Source organism: Phlebotomus papatasi, chromosome 3 (assembly GCF_024763615.1).
Source record: "Phlebotomus papatasi isolate M1 chromosome 3, Ppap_2.1, whole genome shotgun sequence".
Classification (NCBI taxonomy): domain Eukaryota; kingdom Metazoa; phylum Arthropoda; class Insecta; order Diptera; family Psychodidae; genus Phlebotomus; species Phlebotomus papatasi.
Window position 1 is genome coordinate 34,304,477 of NC_077224.1, and position 22,924 is coordinate 34,327,400.

At 34.1% G+C, this 22,924-nt stretch overlaps 1 protein-coding gene across 4 annotated transcripts in view; it reads right to left on the reverse strand.

Moving 5' to 3' along the window:
• The window catches only part of LOC129805384 (neuroglian), a 69,925-nt gene that overhangs the window by 38,717 nt on the left and 8,284 nt on the right, over positions 1 to 22,924 (reverse strand). For all 4 annotated transcript variants that reach the window (XM_055853269.1, XM_055853267.1, XM_055853266.1 and 1 more), the window contains exons 2-3: positions 15,235 to 15,575; positions 14,985 to 15,114 (exon numbers count right to left, since the gene is read on the reverse strand). In XM_055853269.1, the coding sequence (XP_055709244.1) occupies positions 14,985 to 15,114; positions 15,235 to 15,292 (188 nt within the window). In that variant the 5' untranslated portion in view covers positions 15,293 to 15,575. The remainder of the gene's footprint in view (positions 1 to 14,984; positions 15,115 to 15,234; positions 15,576 to 22,924) is intronic.

A 22,924-nucleotide genomic window follows, 5' to 3' on the forward strand; every position in this document is an offset into this window, starting at 1 on the left:
TAAACAATAGTAATTTTTCAAAAGTAATTTGATTAACAATAAGTAGGGTAACTCCAAAAAATTTTGGCCAGCTTGCAATTTCGGCCATTTTTATTTTGTTCCTCAAATTTCCATGAATTTTAAGTTTTTGTATACTATAGAGATTATACAATAAAAAAAAACAAATGTTGCTTTGGCGAACGAAATGATGTGAAAAAGACTTTAGAAGATTTCTGGAAAAGCAAAGGAACTAATGAGAAGCAAAGTGTCCGAAATATGCCACCAAATGTCTATAATTTCATTACTGCTCGAACTCAAAAGGAGAGAGAAGTTATATAATCGTCTTTTTTTCAACTTGTCACAGTCCTGGAGCTTTAACGGTGAAAGATATCAACTACCGTCTTCGATGACACCCAATAGAAATGGAATATCTCCAGACATTTTTTTCTCTTCCCCTACCCACCCCCTCCAAAAAATGTTTTTATTTTTTGGTTTTTCTCAAAATTGTCCCAAGCTTTTTCAATAATTTCCGGATATGAGGTAGCCCAGGCGAACATTTCGTCAAAACATACCTATGACCGGAAAATTCGCCATTTTGAATTATTGGAGCCCAAAGGTCAACCACTTTGGAGAGCATATTTTTGAACTGATTTGGTTATATTTGGAAAGGTATTAAAATTTCGCAACCGGCTGCATCGGTCGTCCCGGCCTTCGATGACCCCCCCCCCTCCGTAAATGGACATTATCTCGAACTATCTTTTTTTCTTTTTCCCCTATCCCCCTCCAACACCACCAAAACCAGTTTTTTAAAATAATTTTTTAGTGGCTTTCGCATTATCTATAAACAAGATTACATCGGCAGTAACCCTGTGTGCATACAAAAAATATGCTAACGACAAGCAATACAAGCTTACAAGCAATACTCCTAAAAAAAAAAGAAGTAATAATATCGAATTATTAAAATTCTTATATTTCAAACTTAATGCTTTAGCGCATGCATACAATATGCTGAAATTTTGTACCCTAAAAAATCACTCTGGAAGCAGGTGGATTATTAGGAGTGTGAGTAGTGCTTGGCTTATGCTAATTAATTGATGTTGGTACTGATGCTTTTTGATAGTTCCGTTCAATTTCAGTCATTATTTTTTTTGCAGATCGGCGTCCCTAATCGTTTTTGGTCTTTCGGTCCGCAGTGTCGAAATAATCATTTCTAAACTGTTTCAATCATTTTCTCAGCTAGTTTTCAGTGATTTTTAAACCATTAAATTTTTAATATAGTAAAAACTATATTTTATATATAGATCAAATAGTATAAAATTATATTCAACAGTTTTTGCAAATCAATTTATTCAATATATTTCGCCACAAAAACATCAATAGAATTTTCAGTAGAAGAATTCAGTCCAAATGATAAACCCTTAGTAATGAAAATCTTGATAGGACGCTTGAAAGAGTGCATTGACCACATTAATTTAATACTCTTAAGAGAAGAGCTATTTCAGTAAAACAGAACATTAAGTTATTTCGGGAAATTATTGTTTCTTCCTAATTTAATCCAAAAGGGGGTTTGAAATGGCGAAATTATACAATTTGCAATGAGACACATTCTTCAGTGTCATTAGACTTTCTGAAGTACTCATTTAGTTTTACAGAAATTTTTTACATAATTTACCTCTAATTTTTATGATTTTCTTGTGCAAATTTTTCAGTTCAAAATAAAATCAATATTATTTTTTTTAACATCAAGAATAATCCACTGTGTATAAACTTATGAAGAAAAATGGATGCCAGTGGAAAAAAAAAGAAAATGAGCTTAAAGGTTTTTCCCTTTAGTTTTAGCCAGTAAACACGCGACAATTTAGCACCACATTGACTTTATATCTTCTCTTATTCACCCACTACACCGTACCTGATAGTAAGATGATTCATGAACCGTATTACGGTTGGTTGAGTGAAAAAGGACATCAAACACCTTCAATATGGTATATTAAATCATGAAGATATAGGTGTGAAAAGTCAATGGACAGAGAGGAGTTTTTACTCCATATGTGACTTTTCCCATAAACGATATTTTAGTCGGAGGAAAAAATGAGAATTTTAGAAAATTTAGGCATAAAGCCAATAGTGAATTTAACAATTTTCATATGATCTTTTGCACTTAGTTATTATATACATTGTGTTGAATGAAATTTGCTTCTAGACGACCGCCAATGGGGCGTCTAATCGCTTTTCCACTCTCTTGTCTTCCATCTCGCCCCACACATTAAATTTATCTACATTTATTGTTTTTCCGTTTTAACATTCTACATTGTAGGAAAATAGAAGAGAAGGACGTCAACCATGAATACTTTTCATACAAATAAACAACCCCTTTCCCTCAGTATCGCATATGAAACAGGGAGTTTTCGTTATTAAAACGACTTCACTTCTTGAGTCTTTCTCTTAAAAAGCCCCATGATACGACATTTTAAGTAAGAAATAAGTTCATTTGCATATTACTATAGTTATATTATATTGTATATATAAGTCTTTATCAAGGTTTTTCATCCCCTTCTTCGTGACAATTTCTCTCTTATATGGGCAAAATGGTATTTAATGTTGAGAAACAATATTGCAAAACTCAAACCACCAGGGGATTCAATTTCATATACAATTAAAATATTTCTCTATGCATGAAAATTTTCTCCATTCCTCAAATTTCTATATTTAATGCCGTTGACAATAAACAAGGCGAAAAGATTTTCCCACACTCAATTTATTGCTTTACACGCGAAATTCCAACAAAATTAACAATCCAAAATCAATGGAGTGTAATAATTTATAGCGACAATCAAATTGAGTTCAATACAAGGGATTTTCCTGACTTAAATAATGCCATATGAGTTTAATAGGAAACCAATTTCTGCATTTAAGCAAACACAAAACCCCCATTGCGGCAAAGCAATTGGTATCCAGAAGGTATTTGTGAAAAGAAAACAATTCAGAGGATAAGCAATGGAACTACTTCAATAAGTCCCTTTGCTGAATAAGGGAGTACGGGGCAAAATGTAACAAAATCGATAGTTTATTTTTCCGCAAAATTAATTTCCTCTGTCTTTGAAAGGCAATGTATTTTCGAGCTATTTTCTAAAAGTTGATTTTATTTAATTTTTCAAAAATAATAGGGTAAATATATAGAAACATGAAGTAAATGATATCATTTTGATTGCATTTATTATTAGCTCATGTAAATGGGTAAAATATTCTGTTGATTTATTTTGACATAATAAATTAATTTTCTAGATTGTAAAGCTTCAGACGGTCTTCAAAAGCTACCTATGTAGGGTACAATGGGGTAATTTTGAACAAATATAATTTTCAATTTTAAAACTTTTCTCATTGTTTCATATGAAGAAAGAGAAAAAAATATTTTACCCATCTGAAACAGTAAAGTAATTTTAAAATTCAAAATTAAATTCTGTTCAAAATTACACTATTGGTAAAATTTATTCTGCAGTAAAAATTTTAATCCTCAGAAATTATCAAATTTGGAAATTTTCAACATGTCACCATTTTGCCCCACGCCCCTCTACATCCCTCCTTTAATTGCGAATTTGAGAAGGAAACTTTAAAAGAAGAAATCACAACAAATAGTGAAAGAAGAAGGTTTTATGTTTCTTTTTAGATAGTCCCCTCAACTCCCCAATGTGTAAACATTAGAAGTCACATAGTGAAAATCGATCTTATATCATGTCCATCCACACTCTTTTGTCGACTGAAAGAGAAAGACGTTACAGTGAAACAATATAAACGATATAATACTGCCGGTGAATCACAAAGTGCAATGTAATACATTTTCTTATCTAGTCTAGAGACAGATGCGCTTAAAATATATAACACCCGTAGAGCCACCCATTGAGCACTATGTATTTTCATGGGGATCGTTAAAGTGGAATAATATTTAGCAAATGCTCTTATGGTCCCAGCAAGCGAGGATGTAAGGAAAAGACGAGAAATGTGATTGATACAATGTAAACAAGAACAAGAATGGATACCAACATTATACTTTCTTTTCCTCATCAGAAGATTGTTTGAGGCTTTCTTTTTTTTTGCTTGGCAGAATAGATCAATATAAATCCAAACGGCAAAGCAATCCATCTTCGCGGGATGCTCGAAATTATTACTTAGATCCTAAATCGTAAGGGTCATTGAACATTTATAACTATAGATTAATAGTTGTGTAACCGTCGAATTCAGACCATTACCCCTGAGTTCAAACTTACAAAGTTTTCTTACCAATTCACCTTTAGGGGAAACATGGGCACTACGGAACATGGGGTAGCACCGAACACTAATTTTTATTTCTAAACCATTCTTTGGGCCATCTTGATCATTTCATTCAGACATAAAATAAAAAAAAAACTTTTTTATTAAAAATAGTCCATAGGGAATGAAAAGCGAACATTTATAGGTATAAAAATCGAGTTTTTGTATGACATATCGCTCGCTTGTGGAGTTTGAGCAATAAAAACTCTATATTCAGATTATAAGTCAGTCAAGCTATATCTAGTCCAAAAAAGAATACGATTATTTGAATGAGATAATCCTATAAAGAAATAAACGAATGCAAAATCTTCCCATTCAACGTGTTCGTATAATCCGAGCTTCCAAGCATATCCTCCATAAAAAATGTCGCCATTTAGATATTTGCACCTGTTAAATTTTCACGAGTTTTAAAGCTAAAGATAAACCATAAAAAGAGGTAGAGAAGTCACTGACAAAAAAGAAAAAAAAGACACCAAGGACAAAGAGTTTGTCTTCTTGAGTTATATACACGAGAACTATCTTCAACAACATTTCACTCGTGCAAATGATCTTCTTTTTTTCTTCTGTCTCTCTTTCTCGTTCATTTCACACTTTTGGTACAGTGTAACTATAAATATTGAAAGAAGAACATTTTATTTATGTATATGAGTATATATGGAGCAGAATACAAAAATAAATTCAAAGGATGACGACAGATTGCAGACCACAAAATGCGGATATAGCAAAAACAACATGAGAAAAACATACAAAGATGATTCAAATGCATAATACACGCACACACCTTATTGTAAATTTCAATATACTTTTGAGATAAAATTTCGTTCAGTGAACAAAAGACAGTTTAATCAAGTTTAAGGATATGTTTTAGAGATAAATCTAGAAAGTTTATGTCACGTGAATTTTGTTGTGATGGAATTTCAGGATTTCGATGAAACGTGTTCTTTATTTTAATTCAATATTTTGTAAATAGGTACGTACACTTGAGAGAAATCCGAAAAAGTTAAAATAACATTCATGAAATGTTAATTTTACCCTGCAGTATTGATTCAAGATCGGTGTAAACATTACCCTTTTTAGGTGTATTGGGGATTAAAGTTACCCTTTTTCATGTTAATTTTACCCTTAAAAAAGTGTAAAATTAACATTAAAATATGTTGATATATTTTTACACCTAAAAAGTGTTAAAGTTATGAGAAAAAAAAGTTAATCGCACCCTCTTTTTTTCTCAGTGCAACATTTCACCTTTTCTGTAAGTTCGGCCCACAAATAATTTTAGGTCACGCCCCCTTTTGAAGTCATGATAAACTAAATTTATCATTTTTTTATATCAATTCTTTTGGGATCGCAACGTACGTAGCGAGCCAATTTCTCGATTTTTTTTTTAATCAAAAATATCTTAGTTTAGGAGTTAATCGAGGTCTTACAAAAAAATGATGAAGAACTTAATCTATTAAAAAAAAATGACCACGCTCCTGTAAATATTATTGTGAAAGATAAATTAATTTACGCTCTGCTTGAGAGAGAAAAATAAGAAAAACTTCATTGACATTTCCCGCAAAATACAGGCCAATTGGTATATATTGCCCAAACCGAAAACTTATAATTTTATTCCGTTGACTCATCAATTGTTTGAAATGCTATAAAATACAGAATGTTTTTCAACATTTTTGAATTATGGGAAATTATAATGTATATGGCTTTCTTAAATGTAATTGTAGACTCCTTTACTTTAAACATAACTTTGAAAAGGTGCAAATCTAATTTCATAAAAACATGACACTTGTATTGGGCGTGGCCAAAATTTTTGGGTGGAACTCACTTATCCATTTTTGATTGAAGAAGAAAAATAATTTCTATTTATAGGATCTTTTAAAATTACCGTAGATGTGAGTGACTTTGGCTTCCTCACTGAGAAAAAAAGAGGGTGCGATTAACATTTTTTCCTCGGAACTTTAACACTTTTTTAAGGATAAAATTAACATAAAAAGGGTACCTTTAACCCCTAATACACCTAAAAAGGGTAATATTTACACCGATTTTGGATCAATACTGCAGGGTAAAATTAACATTTCCTAAATGTTATTTTAACTTTTTCGGATTTCTCTCAGTGCTTTACACTCCTGTTATTCGTTAGTTTATCTTTAATTTTGGTATTTAAGGATAGTCTTCACCGAATTTATATACCATATCCGATCAGTGAAAGCCATCCATGTGATATAATTAAAAAGGAAAAGCTTGCGAACAGTAAAGGAGGCTCAGTCACCTGCATCAACGGCACGACTCTCGGTAGCTGAGAAACTTTTTCTTTATGAAAGTTACTTTTCTAAAGACCTCTACACATTGGGAGCAATTTGTGTAAAAAAAAATGCATTTCTGACAGAACTTTGACATTTTCATCTACAACAGTGCAAATATTCTCCTTCAAAAAAGCAATTTTGACGAAAATTGCACCCAATGTGTATATGCTTTAGCAGACAAAAAGTCATTTTAAAAAAGTAGATTATCTTTGTAACATAACATAAATTATTTCAACTTAGTTAATACTAAATTTTAAATAATATTTGGTACATTTTTTGTCGAAATTATATTCAATTGAGCAGTGTTCTCCTCTTGTCTAGCAGTTCTTTTTTATCCTTGCGCAATAAAACTCAAAATATTCTCTTAACACGTTTTAAATCGTAATCTCTTTGAATTTGGAAACATTTGAGATGTAAATCCTCTAAACTGAATTGAATCAAGAGCATAATCTTGGATTACCAGGAAGTTATCTTCAAAGACCCAGCACACAGTTATTCTGAATATAAATGATAGGGTCGAAAAGATGAAGGAAAAAATCCATAAGTGTCTGTCAACACATATAAATGTTGATGCAAAATCAATTGTGAGCAAACCATGAAAATGTATTCAAGATTCCATCCTCTTCATGGCGCGACAACACACAATCCCAGAGTGAGATTGATGTTCCCTAATTTCTATCCTCAAGTGCTGATAGACCACGAAGAAGTGGTGAAGAGACTTAATGGGTGAAGCAACAAAAAAAAACATTACAGACATGAGAAATCGAAAGATGCGAATGAGATGAATTAAGAAATCATTAACAAAAATTGACGGTCAGTTTTCCACTAAGAAAATTAGTTCAGTGAGTGAACATGAACAAAATAATGAGTGGGTGAATATTATTGAAAAATCCAACCAAAATGTGTTTGTATGTGAAAAAGAGGAAGAAGAGAAAGACCTCGAAAACTATACCAATTTACCCGAAATAAAAAAATGTGCCAGCTGTGAATTTTTCAGAGAAAATATTGCGAAATTTTATATCTTTCGTCTGGGCTTCCCTTTAAGAAATGCACGAAGCTTGTAAATCCAATTCTTTGAGTAAATAATGAATTTTCTTGCCAGCACTCTTTTTTCTTCAACGTCCTTAGTAGTATTCAATATAAACCATCCAATGTTCAAGGAATTCACCAGCTGCAAAATTAGTTACCATGCAAAAGAAATTCTCCAACGACTTTTCCATCGAAATTTTGCCAATAAATTCACCCACAAAAATAGGGTTGATTTTTATTTGATGAGGGAGCGAAAAACTAACAGAGGAGTAGAAAGTGATGTCATCAGATTCAATTGAATTGTCATTTATTCTCCTGAAGGATAAAAAAAAAATATAATACATACATACACCCTCTTCTCTCTCGCAAAACTTTCAATGGTCATTCATTCAAGTACGTTTGGTAAATTGCTGTGTTGAAGAGTTAAATGGAAACTTGAGCATATGCCAAATGCCTATCAGTTGTATTCTGCCCTCTATGGATGCTCAATCAAACGTCGGAATCCTAATAAATCCCACCGGGTCACACAAATACACTCAATTCCATTCTTTCTCAAACTTTATGTGCGGGATATAATATGATACCATCGAATTTTATTTAGGGCGACAAAATTCCCCTTTTGGCAATTGTTCAGTGGTAAATTGGAAGAAGTGACAAATTTCCTAATGGGCGGGTGATACCGGGGACAGAAGCACAATGCCAGGAGGAAAGTGGCAGGAAAATTTTTGGGGATGATAGGTAGATTGTAAGCAAGGTATATATGGGTAAAAGGAAGAAAATGATCTTCATTAAATTGAATGAGGAAAATCATGGTGAATGTCTCAATTTATACGCATTCATTATTATTATTTTCAATGTAAAATTTCGTACATATTAAAATAATACCACAGCAGCAGGTTTGCTTTCTCCCCCCAAAAATAGCATTATAATATGTATCATAATTTTAATTGCTTCAAAGAGTGGATGGAGGAAACAGTGTAGGTTATTTAAGTAGATTCACTGGAAAATCGATAAAATAATTTTACTTTTTGACTAATAATTTTTCTTATTAAAAGAAGCAGTCAATTTTGTTTAGTTTTTAAGTGTTAAAAGCAATAAAATTGGTACTTTTTCATGAATCGCCAGAATTTTATAGGATTTCATCTAGCCTTAAGAAAACTATTCTTTTCGAAAAACTAGGTTATGTGTTGCAATACTAATACAGTGCGACTCCTATAATGTCAATGCATTTGTTTCTTAGGGTCCCGGTCAAAATCCCGAAAGCCAAAATCCCGAAAGCCAAAACCCCGAACGCCAAAATCCCAAAAGCCAAAATCCCGAATGAGCCAAAATCCCGAAAGCCAAAATCCCGAATTCTTAAAAGTGTCATAGCTACTCCCAGGATTGCACCCGCGCCTTCTGGAGGCAAAGGGAAATCCTTGGTGTCGTGGGAAATCATTCTGAACATTTTCCTCCATATAATTTCAACCCTTTCACGATTTTGAACATTCGGGATTTTGGCTTTCGGGATTTTGGCTGCCACCGGTTTCTTATATTTTTTCCGCAAGATTCTAAGTTATTTTTTGTTGTAGTTACAATTTCACTCTCATTTACATAGCATTTTACAAAACTCTCAGAGTGGTGAGCTTTCGTGCTATAAAACTCAAAATATTTTATGACAAAAGGCTTAAGGCTTAAACAGATGACTAAAATATTTGGGCTGATCAAATGCTTTGGCCTAAGCTTTTTTATAGCATGGTGCGGCCATGTTTTTAGGCAACTGTCAAGTGGAAGCTTTTATTGTTGACAAAAAAACTAATGTGATGGAAGGCGAATGAAAAATAAAAAGCGGTGAAAAATAGCAGCGAGACGTGTTACACAATCAAGTATGAACTGGGCATCCTTGAGTGAGCGAGGATCAGCTGCCCAGCATCCTAACCCAATTGCATTGCCTTCCAGTCCGAGGAGGACTGTTCAGGCCATTCCGGTGGCTGGGCTTGTGGATTCGTTCAACAGCAGTACGAAACCCTGGAGGTGCCCTATCCTGAGAACACTTTCACGTTTGAGGTGGAGAAACAGGAGGAAGATGTCAAGCGGGAGATTCAGGTGTTCAAGAGAGCGTTAGATGAGGGAATTGCTGAATACCAGCAGAAAATTGTTCAGCTCTGGTCTCTGTTGCTATTCGATCAGATGAGCATGGAAGACTTTCGCGATGCTTAATCTTGAGTTGGTCATTGATCCACTCAACAAGCTTACTTTCTAGCCACACAATCCCGGGGAGTAGCTTTGATACAAGGCCAAGGATGCTCCAGCATCTTCCGGATGTCATTAAAGAACAGGAGCTTCCGCCCAGGTTGTGATTAGCTTGAACCGGCTACTTGTGAAAATTGTAAAATTTTTTGATCAGCTGGTGTGTATTAAAAATCTATTATTTTATAATATTTCTTTTATTTTCTCTAGATACCTGCTACATAGTTTTCTGCAGGATGATCCACAGGGAAATTATGACATCCCTCAGTATTCCTACATTGCTCTCGGCTCATGCTATTATGCCTTTCTTGGCAATGGGATTGTCCACAATCTCATCGAAGGATTCCCTTTTTCTCATTCTCCGATTTGCTGGATATCCGGTGTCCTTGTGGATGTTATCGATGCAAGTTTCGATGGCCTTCCTGCCGTACTCGTGGGCATTATTCACTTATTTTTCTGAGACTTTTCACTGATCACTTTGCGTTTTCAAGATTTGTTTACAAAATAAAAAATAAAATCCCGCGCGCTATTGTTCAAATGTCAATTTTTATAGCAATACGACTCCGAATCTTCCGAAAATCATTCCCGCCACGAAAATACTTCGCAGTTTATCCACATATGGCGCTCATCTTAGTTTTACTCATAAAATTTATAGCACGGAAAAATAAAAGCTCGACACTGTTGAGCTTTTTTTCTGAAGAAAGCTTCCAGTTTTGTCCTCTGGCAGCACGCGAAATAGTGTTTGATGGGCCAAAACATTTGATCAGCCCAAAAATTTTGGTCATTTGTTTAAGCCTTTAAACAGATGACTAAAATGTTTGTGCTGATCAAATGTTTTGGCCCAAGCTTTTTTATAGCACGGTGCGGCCATGTTTTGTCAAGTGTCAAGTGGAAGCTTTTATTGTTGACAAAAAAAACTAAGGTAGAATGCGAGTGAAAAATAAAAAGTGTTGAAAAATAGCAGCGAGAAGTGTTACACAATCAAGTGTGAACTGAGCATCCCTGGCTAAGCGGGTTCCAGCTTGCCCAACATCCCAATTTCATCGCCTTCAAGCCCAAGAGTGACAAGTACTTGTGGAGTGTTCAGGCCAATCCTGAGCAGGTAACAAAGATTGACTCCGGCGCGCACTACAAGCAGGCCATTCCGGTGGCTGGGCTTGTGGATTCGTTCCAGAAGCAGGAAAAAACCCTCAAGGAGCCCTATCCCGAGGATACTTTCTCGGCTGATGTGAAGAGCAGCAGGATATCAAGCGGGAGATTCAGGTGTTCAAGAGGGTGTCAGATGAGAGGATTGTTGAATACTAGAAGTAAATTGCACAGCTCTGGTCTCTGTTGCTATTCGATCAGTTGACCATGTAAAGAGATGGAAGACTTTCACAATGCCTATTTCGAGTTGGCCATTGATCCACTCAACAAGCCAATTTTCTGGCCACACAATCCTGAGGACCAACTTGAATACATGGACAAGGATGCACCGGAATCTTCCGGATGTCATTAAAGAACAGCAGCTTCTGCCCGGGACGTGATTAGCTTGAACTGGCACTTGTGAAAATTGTGAAAAGCCAAAGTGTAGCCGAAGTATCCATTAAAATCTATTCTTCTATAAATATTTCATTTATTTTCTCTAGATAAACAGTAGTTTTCTGCAGGATGATCCACAGGGAAATCATGACATCCCTCAGCATTCCCACATTGCTCTTGGCCCATGCTTATTATCCCTTCCTTGGCAATTGGATTGTATACAATCTCATCGAAGGATTCCCTTTTTCTCATTCACGGTAGAATTGTATCATCTCCAAGACATTCTCCACCAGTCGATCCGACGTCATCATCAGTTTGATGGTCTGCTGCTTATCCGTGTCCTTGTGGATGCCATCGATATAGGTCTCGATGGTATTCCTGCCGTACTCATGGGCATTGCCACATATTTTACTGATACTTTTCACAGATCACTTTCCGTTTTTAAGACTTTTTTTCTTTTTTATAAAATTAAAAGTAAAATCCCGCGCGTAAAGTTCAAACGTCAATTTTTATAGCAATACGACTCCGAATCTTCCGAAAATCGTTCCCGCCACGAAAATACTTCGCAGTTTATCCACATATGGCGCTCATCTTAGTTTTACTCATAAAATTTATAGCACGGAAAAATAAAAGCTCAACACTGTTGAGCTTTTTTTTCTGAAGAAAGCTTCCAGTTTTGTCCTCTGGCAGCACGCGAAATAGTGTTTGATGGGCCAAAACATTTGATCAGCCCAAAAATTTTGGTCATTTGTTTAAGCCTAAAGAGAAACGTATTTAAGGATAATATTTGGATGTAGACAAGTGAGGAAAATCCATTATTTAAATCAGGAAAAGTCTCACAGCTGATGAATATAACAGAAGAAATTCAATGTTTTAAGATCTTTGAGATGATTACCAAAGAAATCCCAATAAAGCTACTCGGGCTTTTGTTCTTTGCAACTCTACCTATTTGCCCAGAAATACTGAAGTATTTCGTATTTTATACTTAATAAATGCTAGTAGGAGTTTATGAAAGTTTCACATAAAGGACGGGCAAAATGGTCCAACCTTTCGCCACGAATTAGACCTATACCATCGAAGAGGTATTGGCAAAGGTAACAACTTTTGTTCCGGGACCAACCCCAAAAATATGTAGGAAAAGCACTACACTAGAGCATAAAACATAGTATAAGAATTGCAATGATTTTTTTTTTGCAAAACTCCTTTTATACAATAACGGTTAATCGTATATTGGTCGTTTCTAAGAATAATTTGTAAAGAAGGACTCAAAGAAAATTTTCCTGGAACAAACATTATCCTTATCTCTTCATTTTCCCTGCAATTTTACAGATCATCCTTATAAATCTTTTACGATTCTTCAAACTCATAAAAAAAGGATTGTATCTAGGGAAATGTCTCTTATGTTGTGATATCCTTTTTGAAAAAAGAATTAAAACCTCTAAAGATCGCAGGGTTCTAAAAGATACCGTTATTTGAATACTTTGAGTAATAAATTCAGAGAAAAAAATGTTTTAAGTAATTATACTGAGAACCTTTTGTTAAAATTCTTTAGTAACGGTACCCTTACAACCCTATGAACTTCAGCAATCCTAGCTCCTTTTTTAAGGAGAATATTTCTCTAAAGACGACAAAAGGATGCAATCGAGGAAATACGTTTAACGGAATTAAATAATATTCGAGCATATTTGAGGAAAATCTGGATATAAGAGAGATAAGGATACGGTTTCTTTTGCAAAAATGTTCCTTGAGTTCAGTTCTCTTTCAGAAAACGTTCTTTAGCGCCAACAACTTACGATATGCCGTTATTTAAAAAAAAAAGCAAGTTTCATAAAAATAGTTCTACCAATTTCTTAAGAACCCTTACTTTAAGATATCTGAAAAAGTTGACGTGATGGACCATAAGTTTCTTCGGTTCATATGTTCAAGATACACCAAGGACTCCGAAAATACCTGAAAATGGCAGGTTTGCTTAATGGCAAATTAAACGAAAAAAGTTTTCGTTTTATGGCCCTGTAATGTGCGATGGTTGTAAATCATGACAAGTTTGTATGGGAGCTACTACATAGTCAGAGGAAAAATATGAAAAAATTTATTTGAAGCTTAAATCATACACCGACTTTGACCCGAATTTCATTAAGATCGGTTGAGCTGTTTTCGAGTAATAAATTGTCAAAGTTGTGAATTTTTCGAAGAATATCGTTAATTTTCCAAGGACTGACAGTCTTTTTTGACTTTGGTCTCGGTAAATTTTGAGTCATACATCAATACCTACAAAATGGGTCTAATCCCATCTCTGGCGAAGGGTTGGACCAGCTCCCATACATTTCTGCCCATTGCCCTTTGGTTTAAATGTTGCATAATACGATTTGCTATAATGGCATCAGTGTGGTATAAAAAAAGCTTCAGTGTCTTCTGTTAAAATACTTAACGAGTCTAAAAATATTTTAGTCGTCTCTTTGGGAGTTTATTCACATGCAATAAATATTTAATTTCATAAAATTAATTAAATGACACTGTGTTCTCTGATTGTTTAGAGGTTGAAAGCATTGAACGGTTTAGCCCATTCACGACATAACAAAACGTAATGCATCTTAGTATTTTGTGAATTTAAATATTTAATTACGTTAGATTCGACGAAGAACTTAAAAAATCTATTTTGTAGTTATTAAAAAACTAGTATCTTGTTCAATAAGCTTGTTAATTGGTTGTAGAGATTTGTTTTCTTTCTACGAAAGAAATTTTATATGATTCCCTTATTGCTTTTAAAGTTCTAAAAGTGCATTAAAAGTTCAAAATATTTACTTATTGATTTTTTTAAATAATTTTTTTTCTTCATCATGAAAAAATGATTATAAGCACTTAGAGACTGTTCTAGGTTATATTATGTTTAATCGATCTAACTTCAAAACCCTGACTCCCATTTCAGTTGTTAAGAAATTCAAAAAGCACTTTGCCCTGTTTCTTAACAACTGAAAAAATACTGTGAAGAAATCTAACCTTACAAGATAATCGGTTTGAAATATTTCAAAGAAAAATTGGAAAAATAAATTTACACGTATTTCGAACCCAAATTCCTTCTAGAAGTTTTCAGCTCTTGAAACAATCCTTTAGAAATTTTGTGACCTGATAATAAGAGGTTAAGTTTCTAATACAAAAAAAAATTGATATCTATTGGCGGGTCATAGATTGCAATATTTTGCCAACGACTTAGGAAATGTGAAGGAGGGATTAAAAAGAGCAAAACAACATAAAATTGAGATAACAGATCCAAATAGTTATCTGCTTTTTTTTATAATTGATCGAAGTCATTATAATTTTTTAAGGTTATGTCTAACCTAACCTAACTTAGCGGTATTTGAAATTAATCATTTAACATTTAGGAGCCATAAATTAAAATTTACTAATATGTTTTACTCTCAAAGTGTCCATTTTCTACTACCAGACACTGTTTCTTGGAGAAATATTTAGAAAATTATTAAACCTAAACATTTTGCTAAATACTTGAGAGGGGCAAGCAAACATAAGATTCTGACTGAGTGAAAGACAAATGAAGTCAATTTTGCAAGTGGGAGGTAAGAGAACATTTTATGATTGAAAATAAATCCTTATAGAAAATTTATTTACCTTGGGGCTGGTTCCCCTTCAGCTTCGCATTCAATGATAAATGGCTTATCATTTTCATTTGTCTGCAGTGCCACCTGAAATAGTAGCTCATCTGTAGGTGGTTCCTTAATTATTCTCGGCGGTGAATGAACTGGAAAAAGATGATATAATGGAACTGTTATGTAAACAATTATTTGAAAAGCAAAGGCATAGTGATATTAAATAATTCATTAGAAATATAAATAATAATAATAATTGTTCCTATACTCACTGAGTGCATTTGCTGTGAGGAATAATGCAGCGACAAGATAGAAACTCTGTCGCCACATTTTGATGAGATTTTATTGCGTCTTCCTCTTTTTTATCAATTTTCACTCTTTCTCTTCTTTTTTCACAAGAGAAATTTTCCTTCAATGGACAAAGTAAAAACAAACAGATCACCTTAACACTAATATCGCAATTCTAATTAATATCGTTGACTTTCTCGCTATTTTCTTCTCTATAACACTTCACTATCTCGTCTAAATTACAACACTTTTCAATGGCAGCACTTATATTATTACACTTTCGAAGGTTGTTTTTCTTTTTGAATTTGATGATTTCTCCTAATTCCTGCAAAGACACAAAAGAAAAGAAGATATGCATTAGGAATTGAGGAATCACTTGGGGAAGTCAATTAGTTATTTGCTCAATCATCATCACGTACAATAAGGCATGGAAAGTGAGTGACGGTTAAAAATGAGGGCATTTTTTACCACATGAAATTTGACACGATACCCATCAGATCAAATAACTTTTTTTCCCTTTCTATATATGTATCTCTCACTCCACATCTTCCACCCTCACCCACGACGTTTATAATACTCTCCTGACTCACCCTAAGTAATGGCTTTCTCTAGAACAATGCCCTTCACACTGCATTATGGTGGTGTGTAATTTCTTTTTCATTCATGCAGTTGCTTTTTCATATTTCTTTTATGGGTTTTTTTTAGGAAATTATTCTACAGTAGAAATCTTTTGAATATCATTTTTTATGGCTCTTAAAGTTCCTTTTAACAAATGCACGGATAATTGGAATTTGCTATTTTTATTTCCAGTTATTCTGTACAGAAAAAAGTTGCTAAAAAAAAAGAAAACTAATGTAATGGGGGTGACGGCCCTTCGGGAGTGACTTTACCACCCAGTAGTTCTCAAGCTTTTCTTTTTAATTTTATCACTTAAAGATAGTCTTTATCGATCCTTTATCGAAAGCGGGAAAAGCTTACGAACAGAATAGTAGAAAAGCCACTACCGAAAAGCAAGTCAATCCTTCAGCGAGCACCAAATGATAACCGATTTCAATTCAGCGAGCCTGCGCGAAGCTGTGTCATTTCCATATATTTGGTTAGCACTCTTTGTTTGACAACTGCTGACCGATCAGCATATTTTTACTGATCCACTCAACAAAAATATGCTGGAAACGCTAATTTTCTCAGTTAAGTGGGAGTGTTACTGAGAAAATTCGAAATCATATTTCTCAAAAAACGCCATTGTGAAAGTTGTTTTTAGATTTTTGATTTTTACTGCGCGAACTCTACGGAGAGAGCAGTATATATAATCACTCGATTTTTTCACCCCCCCCCCCCAAAATTTCCACCTTCCACCACCCGGAGACCACTTTTCTCAACAAATCTTTACGTTTGTAACGATTTCTGAGAAATGTCGTCGCGCTGTTTGTCCGTCTGTCCGTCCGATCGTCGCCAGATCTAGAGGCCAAACGGTTAGAGATAGAGACTTGGGACCTTCGAGGGATCCCCCATAAGTCGACCCATGGATCGTTAACATGCCCCTGATTTTCTCCCCACCCCTCCCCTTCCCTTCCAAAACTATGTTTTTTAGGGATTGACCGAAAACGCGTCGTGCGATTTTCTTCACTCTTGTATATGTTTTAGAGATTACCCAGGCGGATATCTCGTCCATATACGAAAATCCCGGTGAATCATTTCTAATAACGATTTTCCAAGGTCAAAGGTTAAAAAGACACTAGAGAGCGCATTTATCAAGCGAATAGAGCTATGTTTGGGGTCGTTGGAAAGGCCTAGGAATTTCCGACAAAACTGAACCGGTACCAATCGATTTTGAACCGGTTCATAACCGATAACTAATTTTTATGCGAAAATTAATTCTATTACTTTTAAAACTGTTTTGGGGGATCTTTTGAGTGACTTATGAATCGGTTCAAATCGGTTGAGAACCGGTAAATGGTAAATGATGCGAAAGTTCTTTTACTGTATAGCATCTAAGTCACGAGTTCGAGCATTTCACAAAGCCTGGGACGCTTTGCCACCCCTTTAGATTATAGAGTGAAAGATGAATTTTAGAGTGTTTTAGGCTAGGCTATGAAGTTTGCAAAAAATGGCGTGGGTTCACTATGGTTACAATAGAACCGGAGATATGAGGAGTCAAAGTTCACGAAATTCAAAACGCCATATCTTCGGTTCTATTTGACCGAATTTGACGTGAGGGCACAAATTAAAGGTCTCGCCAGGTCTCGCACAGCGCTACAAATTTCTAGATAATTTTAACTTCGTAGGACTAACGCTAGGGGCGCCACAGTTGAAAAACCAATTTTCATATTGAATTACCTCGGCTACCGAGCAAGCGATGAGATCGAGTTTTGGGGCAAAATTATAGAGGAGATTCTGGTCTATATTCCACAATCTTGTATCTGTCAGTTCATTTACATCTTACATAAAAAAAAATATTTTGTAAAATTGTTCGTAAATGTTTGTGAAATCCTATGGAGGACTTACGAAATGCTCGTGAATTGCACAACTTACAAACCATTTCGTAAATTTTTGTACTTTTACAAACATTTGTTCGTAAATGTTCGTAAACACACAAAAAATGATCGAAAAATTTTGTCATTTGTTCGTAAATTTTTGTTTGTCTGGCAAAAATTTACGAACAAATGACAAAATTTTAGGAACATTTTTTGTGTGTTTACGAACATTTACGAACAAATGTTTGTAAAAGTACAAAAAATGTTTGTGAAAAAAGTACAACATTTTACGAACTTGTTTGTGGGTTATACGATTCACGAGCATTTCGTAAGTCCTCAATAGGATTTCACAAATATTTACGCACAATTTTACAAAATATTTTTTTTCTGTGTAAGATGTTTTGATTTAAATAAAAAGTTTGCAATTTTTTTAGAAATTTGATTCCAAATTGCTGTATAATATCTCTCATCTTTACTCAAGTCTTTACTTCCAAATTGAATTTTCATGCTATCCGAGTTTACTCACGTTAAGAATCTCACCTGCAATAAGCTGATCTAGGCTTATTACTAGTTTTATGTACATTTGGGACTAATTTGGATTTATGGAAAAGGCTTTTTAATCAATTAAATGTAACTAATTTGGACATTTTATTGCTTCGATTAGGAATTGCGCTACAATTGCATTTCCTTTTTCTACAAATGTCACTGCATTGCATAGTTGTCTGCAACAAATACAGATATAAAGCAAATGCACACATGTAGCTCAGGTGTTGATCCCAGCGACAATTTCTTAAGGATGGAAATAAAAAGAGGATTTTATGAATAAAACAAATGAATGCAAACTCATAAAAACGTGTTTATCGATATAAACAATTTGTTTAGTATGATTATACTAAAGAATTATTGTTGTTAATAAAAATCCTTATATTTGCGTTTTCTTTGTTTATATTTATTAAAATACATTTTTATGGTGCCTACACACTAGAACCAATTTTCTTCAAAAAATGCCTTTTTTTTAAATATTGACGTTTCTGCCCACAATGATAGAGGAAATTTTCTTTAAAAAAAAAACTTTTTTTTTGTAAATTGCTTCTTGTGTGTAGAGGCCTGTTGTACATGCTCTTAAGTACAAATTTTTATTTTATTTTTTTTAGAAGGTAAATGTGAGTTGCATCGGACTATTAAATTTACTAACTTCGGTACACTGTTACTAGAAACGTAAAATACTACCGATTTTACTTTATAAAGAAAAACACATAAGAAAATATCTATTTTATTATTTTTTCTTTCACCCAAAGTTACCTTTTACAGTATCAAACTAAATGTGATATGACCAATTCTGGAGTTTTTTCACAGTTCAATCGATATGAGTTAGTACTTTCTGCCATTTGATGATGAATAATCCCCTGAAGGCCAAAAAAGGGGAATAAATTTTGAAGGAGACATAATCAATATAAAACTCTATTAGAGCGAATGACTAACTTAAGCACGTAAGATAAATCTTTGCACAAATGATGATTTGTCCAGAGAAAAGCACTATCGAGCAACAATTCCCAACTGACTAAATGCGACACAACCAATAAACTGTACACAGGCTATTTGCTGTCTGCACTACTTTTCCAGCACGGAGCTCCACACCATAATCCAGGATGTGGAGGAAGAAAGACAGAAATAGGAAAATTGTTGATGGGAAGACTTTTCCAACATTATAGGATACGCATGCGTTATATTTTGCCATCAGGACAACACTTCAAGGATACCACAATAATAATAATAGAATTTTCTGCAAAATTCAATCCATAAATCCAGAGAGAAAGAAAATCCCTTGTTTCTTTGGGTATTTTCATTAGTGACCCATTAACCGTTTAATGGTTAATTCAACTATTTTCTTTTGCTCGAAAATTATACGACAATACACAATTATAGCATCAAAATGTGCAAAAGTCAATAGGAAATATATAAAGTAAAAGTGCTTGGAAGCAATCCAAGGACAATAGAAAATTTTCCCGGGGAGTTTCTTGAACCTTTTTTTCTCTCTATATTGCTTGTCTTTCATACATCCCACCACCCATAAACACAATCCCACATGAATGCATTTTAAATCAGGAAAATTTTCTATATATACTATATCTCCGAATCAAATACATTGGTACACATATAACAAACTGATCAATAAAGAAGGCAAACACAACACAGACAATTCTCCACAACAATTTGCAATTATTCAATCGTCTGCTGAGAAAATTGATTCACAATCAACTATACAAAATGGCAATAACCTCTAATAATTTCCCCATTTTCCTCACCATGTGCTTTCTACACACGATATATTCTTTTTTTTTGCTCAATGTGCTAAATTATAATAAGAACACATCAAATGCACCTTTATGTATATTTCCAGAGTCCACTCAGGGTAAAAGAACTCAAAATAGAAAAATCAATATGTTTTATTTTTCCTTCTTCTTGCGGTTCTCTTCGCACCTTTTCGCACCATAATGAGGCTATAAAAAAAGGTTGTTGAATCATTTCATTGGGAGAGTGCAAAAGAAAATACACAAACTCTTGGGCAATTAAATAACTTCCATTTCATACTGGAATGATCAATTAGAGATGACAATTGACATGATTTTGATATTATTTCACTGAATAATTGATTATTATTATTTTCTATTTGAACTTTGAAATGAAATTTGATCATCGCATAATTAGAATCATTTTTATTTCATATAATATCAATAGTGAAATATAGATGTATTTCCTTTTTGGGAGCGACAGTTGTGAATAAAACAGTGTTCAACACCAACGCAGCCAGAACGGTGCCTACAGTATATTGCAAAAATGTCTAGACATCCGAATAATAGAGCTATAGTTACAATAAAGCTAATTATCGAAATTTTTAAACTACGGATATACAAGATTGGGCGTTTTTTTCTCAAGAAATGGCTCGAAAAAATTAATAACTTTTGGCAGTAGGGTAAAGTGGTACAAGTTGGACAGTGGTACAAGTTGGACAATGGTACAATTTGGACAGGGCTTTTTGTCTTGATAAATTTAGTACTTTATTTTTATTTGTATATTTTTAATGCTTTAGTTTTATAATTTGGTTCCTTGTGCTTAAAAACAAATTTTGTACTGTATTTTTCAAGAAAAAAGCCATGTCCAACTTGTACCGGCGAATTGTCCAACTTGTAACACTAATTTCAAATTATACACTTTACCCTATACACCTTTTAAATTCTAGGGTTGTCAAAGTCAACTTTCAAAAAAATTCCTGAATCATCTGGTTTTAGTGTTTATGTAGGGGGGTAAGGGAAAATGGGAAAAACGTCTGGAGATATTGCTTTTTTTTGGAGGGGGGGGGGGGTCATCGAAGATCGGAAGTTGATATGTTTTTCAGTTTAAGTTCCAGGACTGTTACAAGTTGAAAAAAATACGATTAGGGGAAACTGGGGCACCACCAAACACGGGGTACCACCAAACACTTCGATTTTTTAATCGGATATTTGAATTCAGAGGATAAGACCTATAGGAATTTATAGACACTATAGGGATGCTTGTCCACTGAAGGAATGGTCGAGATAGTCCAAGTAGGGTAGAGTAAGCCCTTTTCGCCACCTTAAGGTTTTGTACCCTTGTAATTCTTACAATTTTTGTCGAAATAAAAAGAAATTTTCTGTACAAGTGCTTTGAAGCATTGTCTCTCTAATGAACCAGGAGACTTTCCGGAAATTTTTGGGCATCTAGTTGAAAAAATACATTTCCTGCAACAATGCATGTTTCAGTACTTTTCGCCACTTTGTAAACACTTTTCCGCCACTGTGTAAGCACTTTTTCGCCACTTGTTTTTAATTGATTTTTAAGAAACAGCAGCTTTCGAAAACCCACAAAAGTACATTGCACAGTACTTTTCTTATTTAACACCTATATTAGACAATTATTAGAGTATTTCGAATGATTTTTTGCACATTTTTTGTTTGCGACAAAAATCAATTGACAATTACGTCTGTTTCAACTAAATTCCGCGAGGTGCGCCACTTGTAAAATGCTTGGAAAAATGAGTGGCGAAAAGTACTTACACAACCGAAAAAAGTAAGCCCTATTTCACCACATCCGTATTTCTTTATTTTTTTGGAAAACATTATTAAATAATGATATTAGAGCGAAGCTTAGTTAATAACAAAGTGACTTTCAGTGAAAAAATATCAAATACTGTACTGCAAAAACATAAAATATTGCAAGACAATTTGTCTGAGCGTTGACAAGTTTATTAAGAACTCCATATTTTTTTGGTGACTGTTCACCTTGTCGACAATTTCTTCAATTAACTTGCAAATAATCTAGTCGGTGGAGCACCAGTTATGGTTTTCTGATCCGTTGGATTAGAGGTTACGAAGTAATAGTCATTTCGTAGTTCCATGAGCTCATAATTCCCTGAAAAAGTGATTTTATTTGTAGGTGGCGAAAAAGTGCTTACTGGCGAAAAAGTACTGACTCTACCCTAGTTTAGAAATAAAAATTACTGTTTGGTGGTACCCCGTGTTTGGTGGTGCCCCAGTTTCCCCTAACTGACAGTTGTAAGTTCGAATCCCGCCCGGTGCAAAGATTTAAATATCTAGAAAAAGATACTGGTAGACTCTCGCTAATTCGTCTCTTTTAAGATCGGGCTAGGGTGGAATCACCAGTTCTCGCCAGTGCCCCACTTCTCGCCACTTACATTGAAATCGCTATTTTTCGCAATTTATGAAATAAATGAGTCGCAATTTTTTTGTATTGTTTCTGCTTCTACGCATAGAATCGAAAAATAATAATTATTCGTTTTGGATTCACGATTTTGATCACTTTTTAGAGCAATATTTTAAGCAAGTGCATCGAATCCAACATCTCTTACCAAATGTACTAAGTGTCGTCAAATTTTCATCAGGCCAAAAATACCTATTTGGGTAAATAATTTGTCTATTGAATATTTAATTGCACTTGTGGAATACATAAAATTTGTATTTAGTCAATTAATATTTCATTTTATATTATTTTTGTATAAAAATGAGGCATGGCGAGAAGTGGTAATATTCTGGAATTGATTTTACCACCTGTCGCCATATCTTTTCAATAAGCGACGCTAACTTCACTTCGTACATTCTCAGTTGTCAAATCTGCATTGTTTACTTTCTGCAAAAGCCCCATAATTTGATTTCTCAAATAA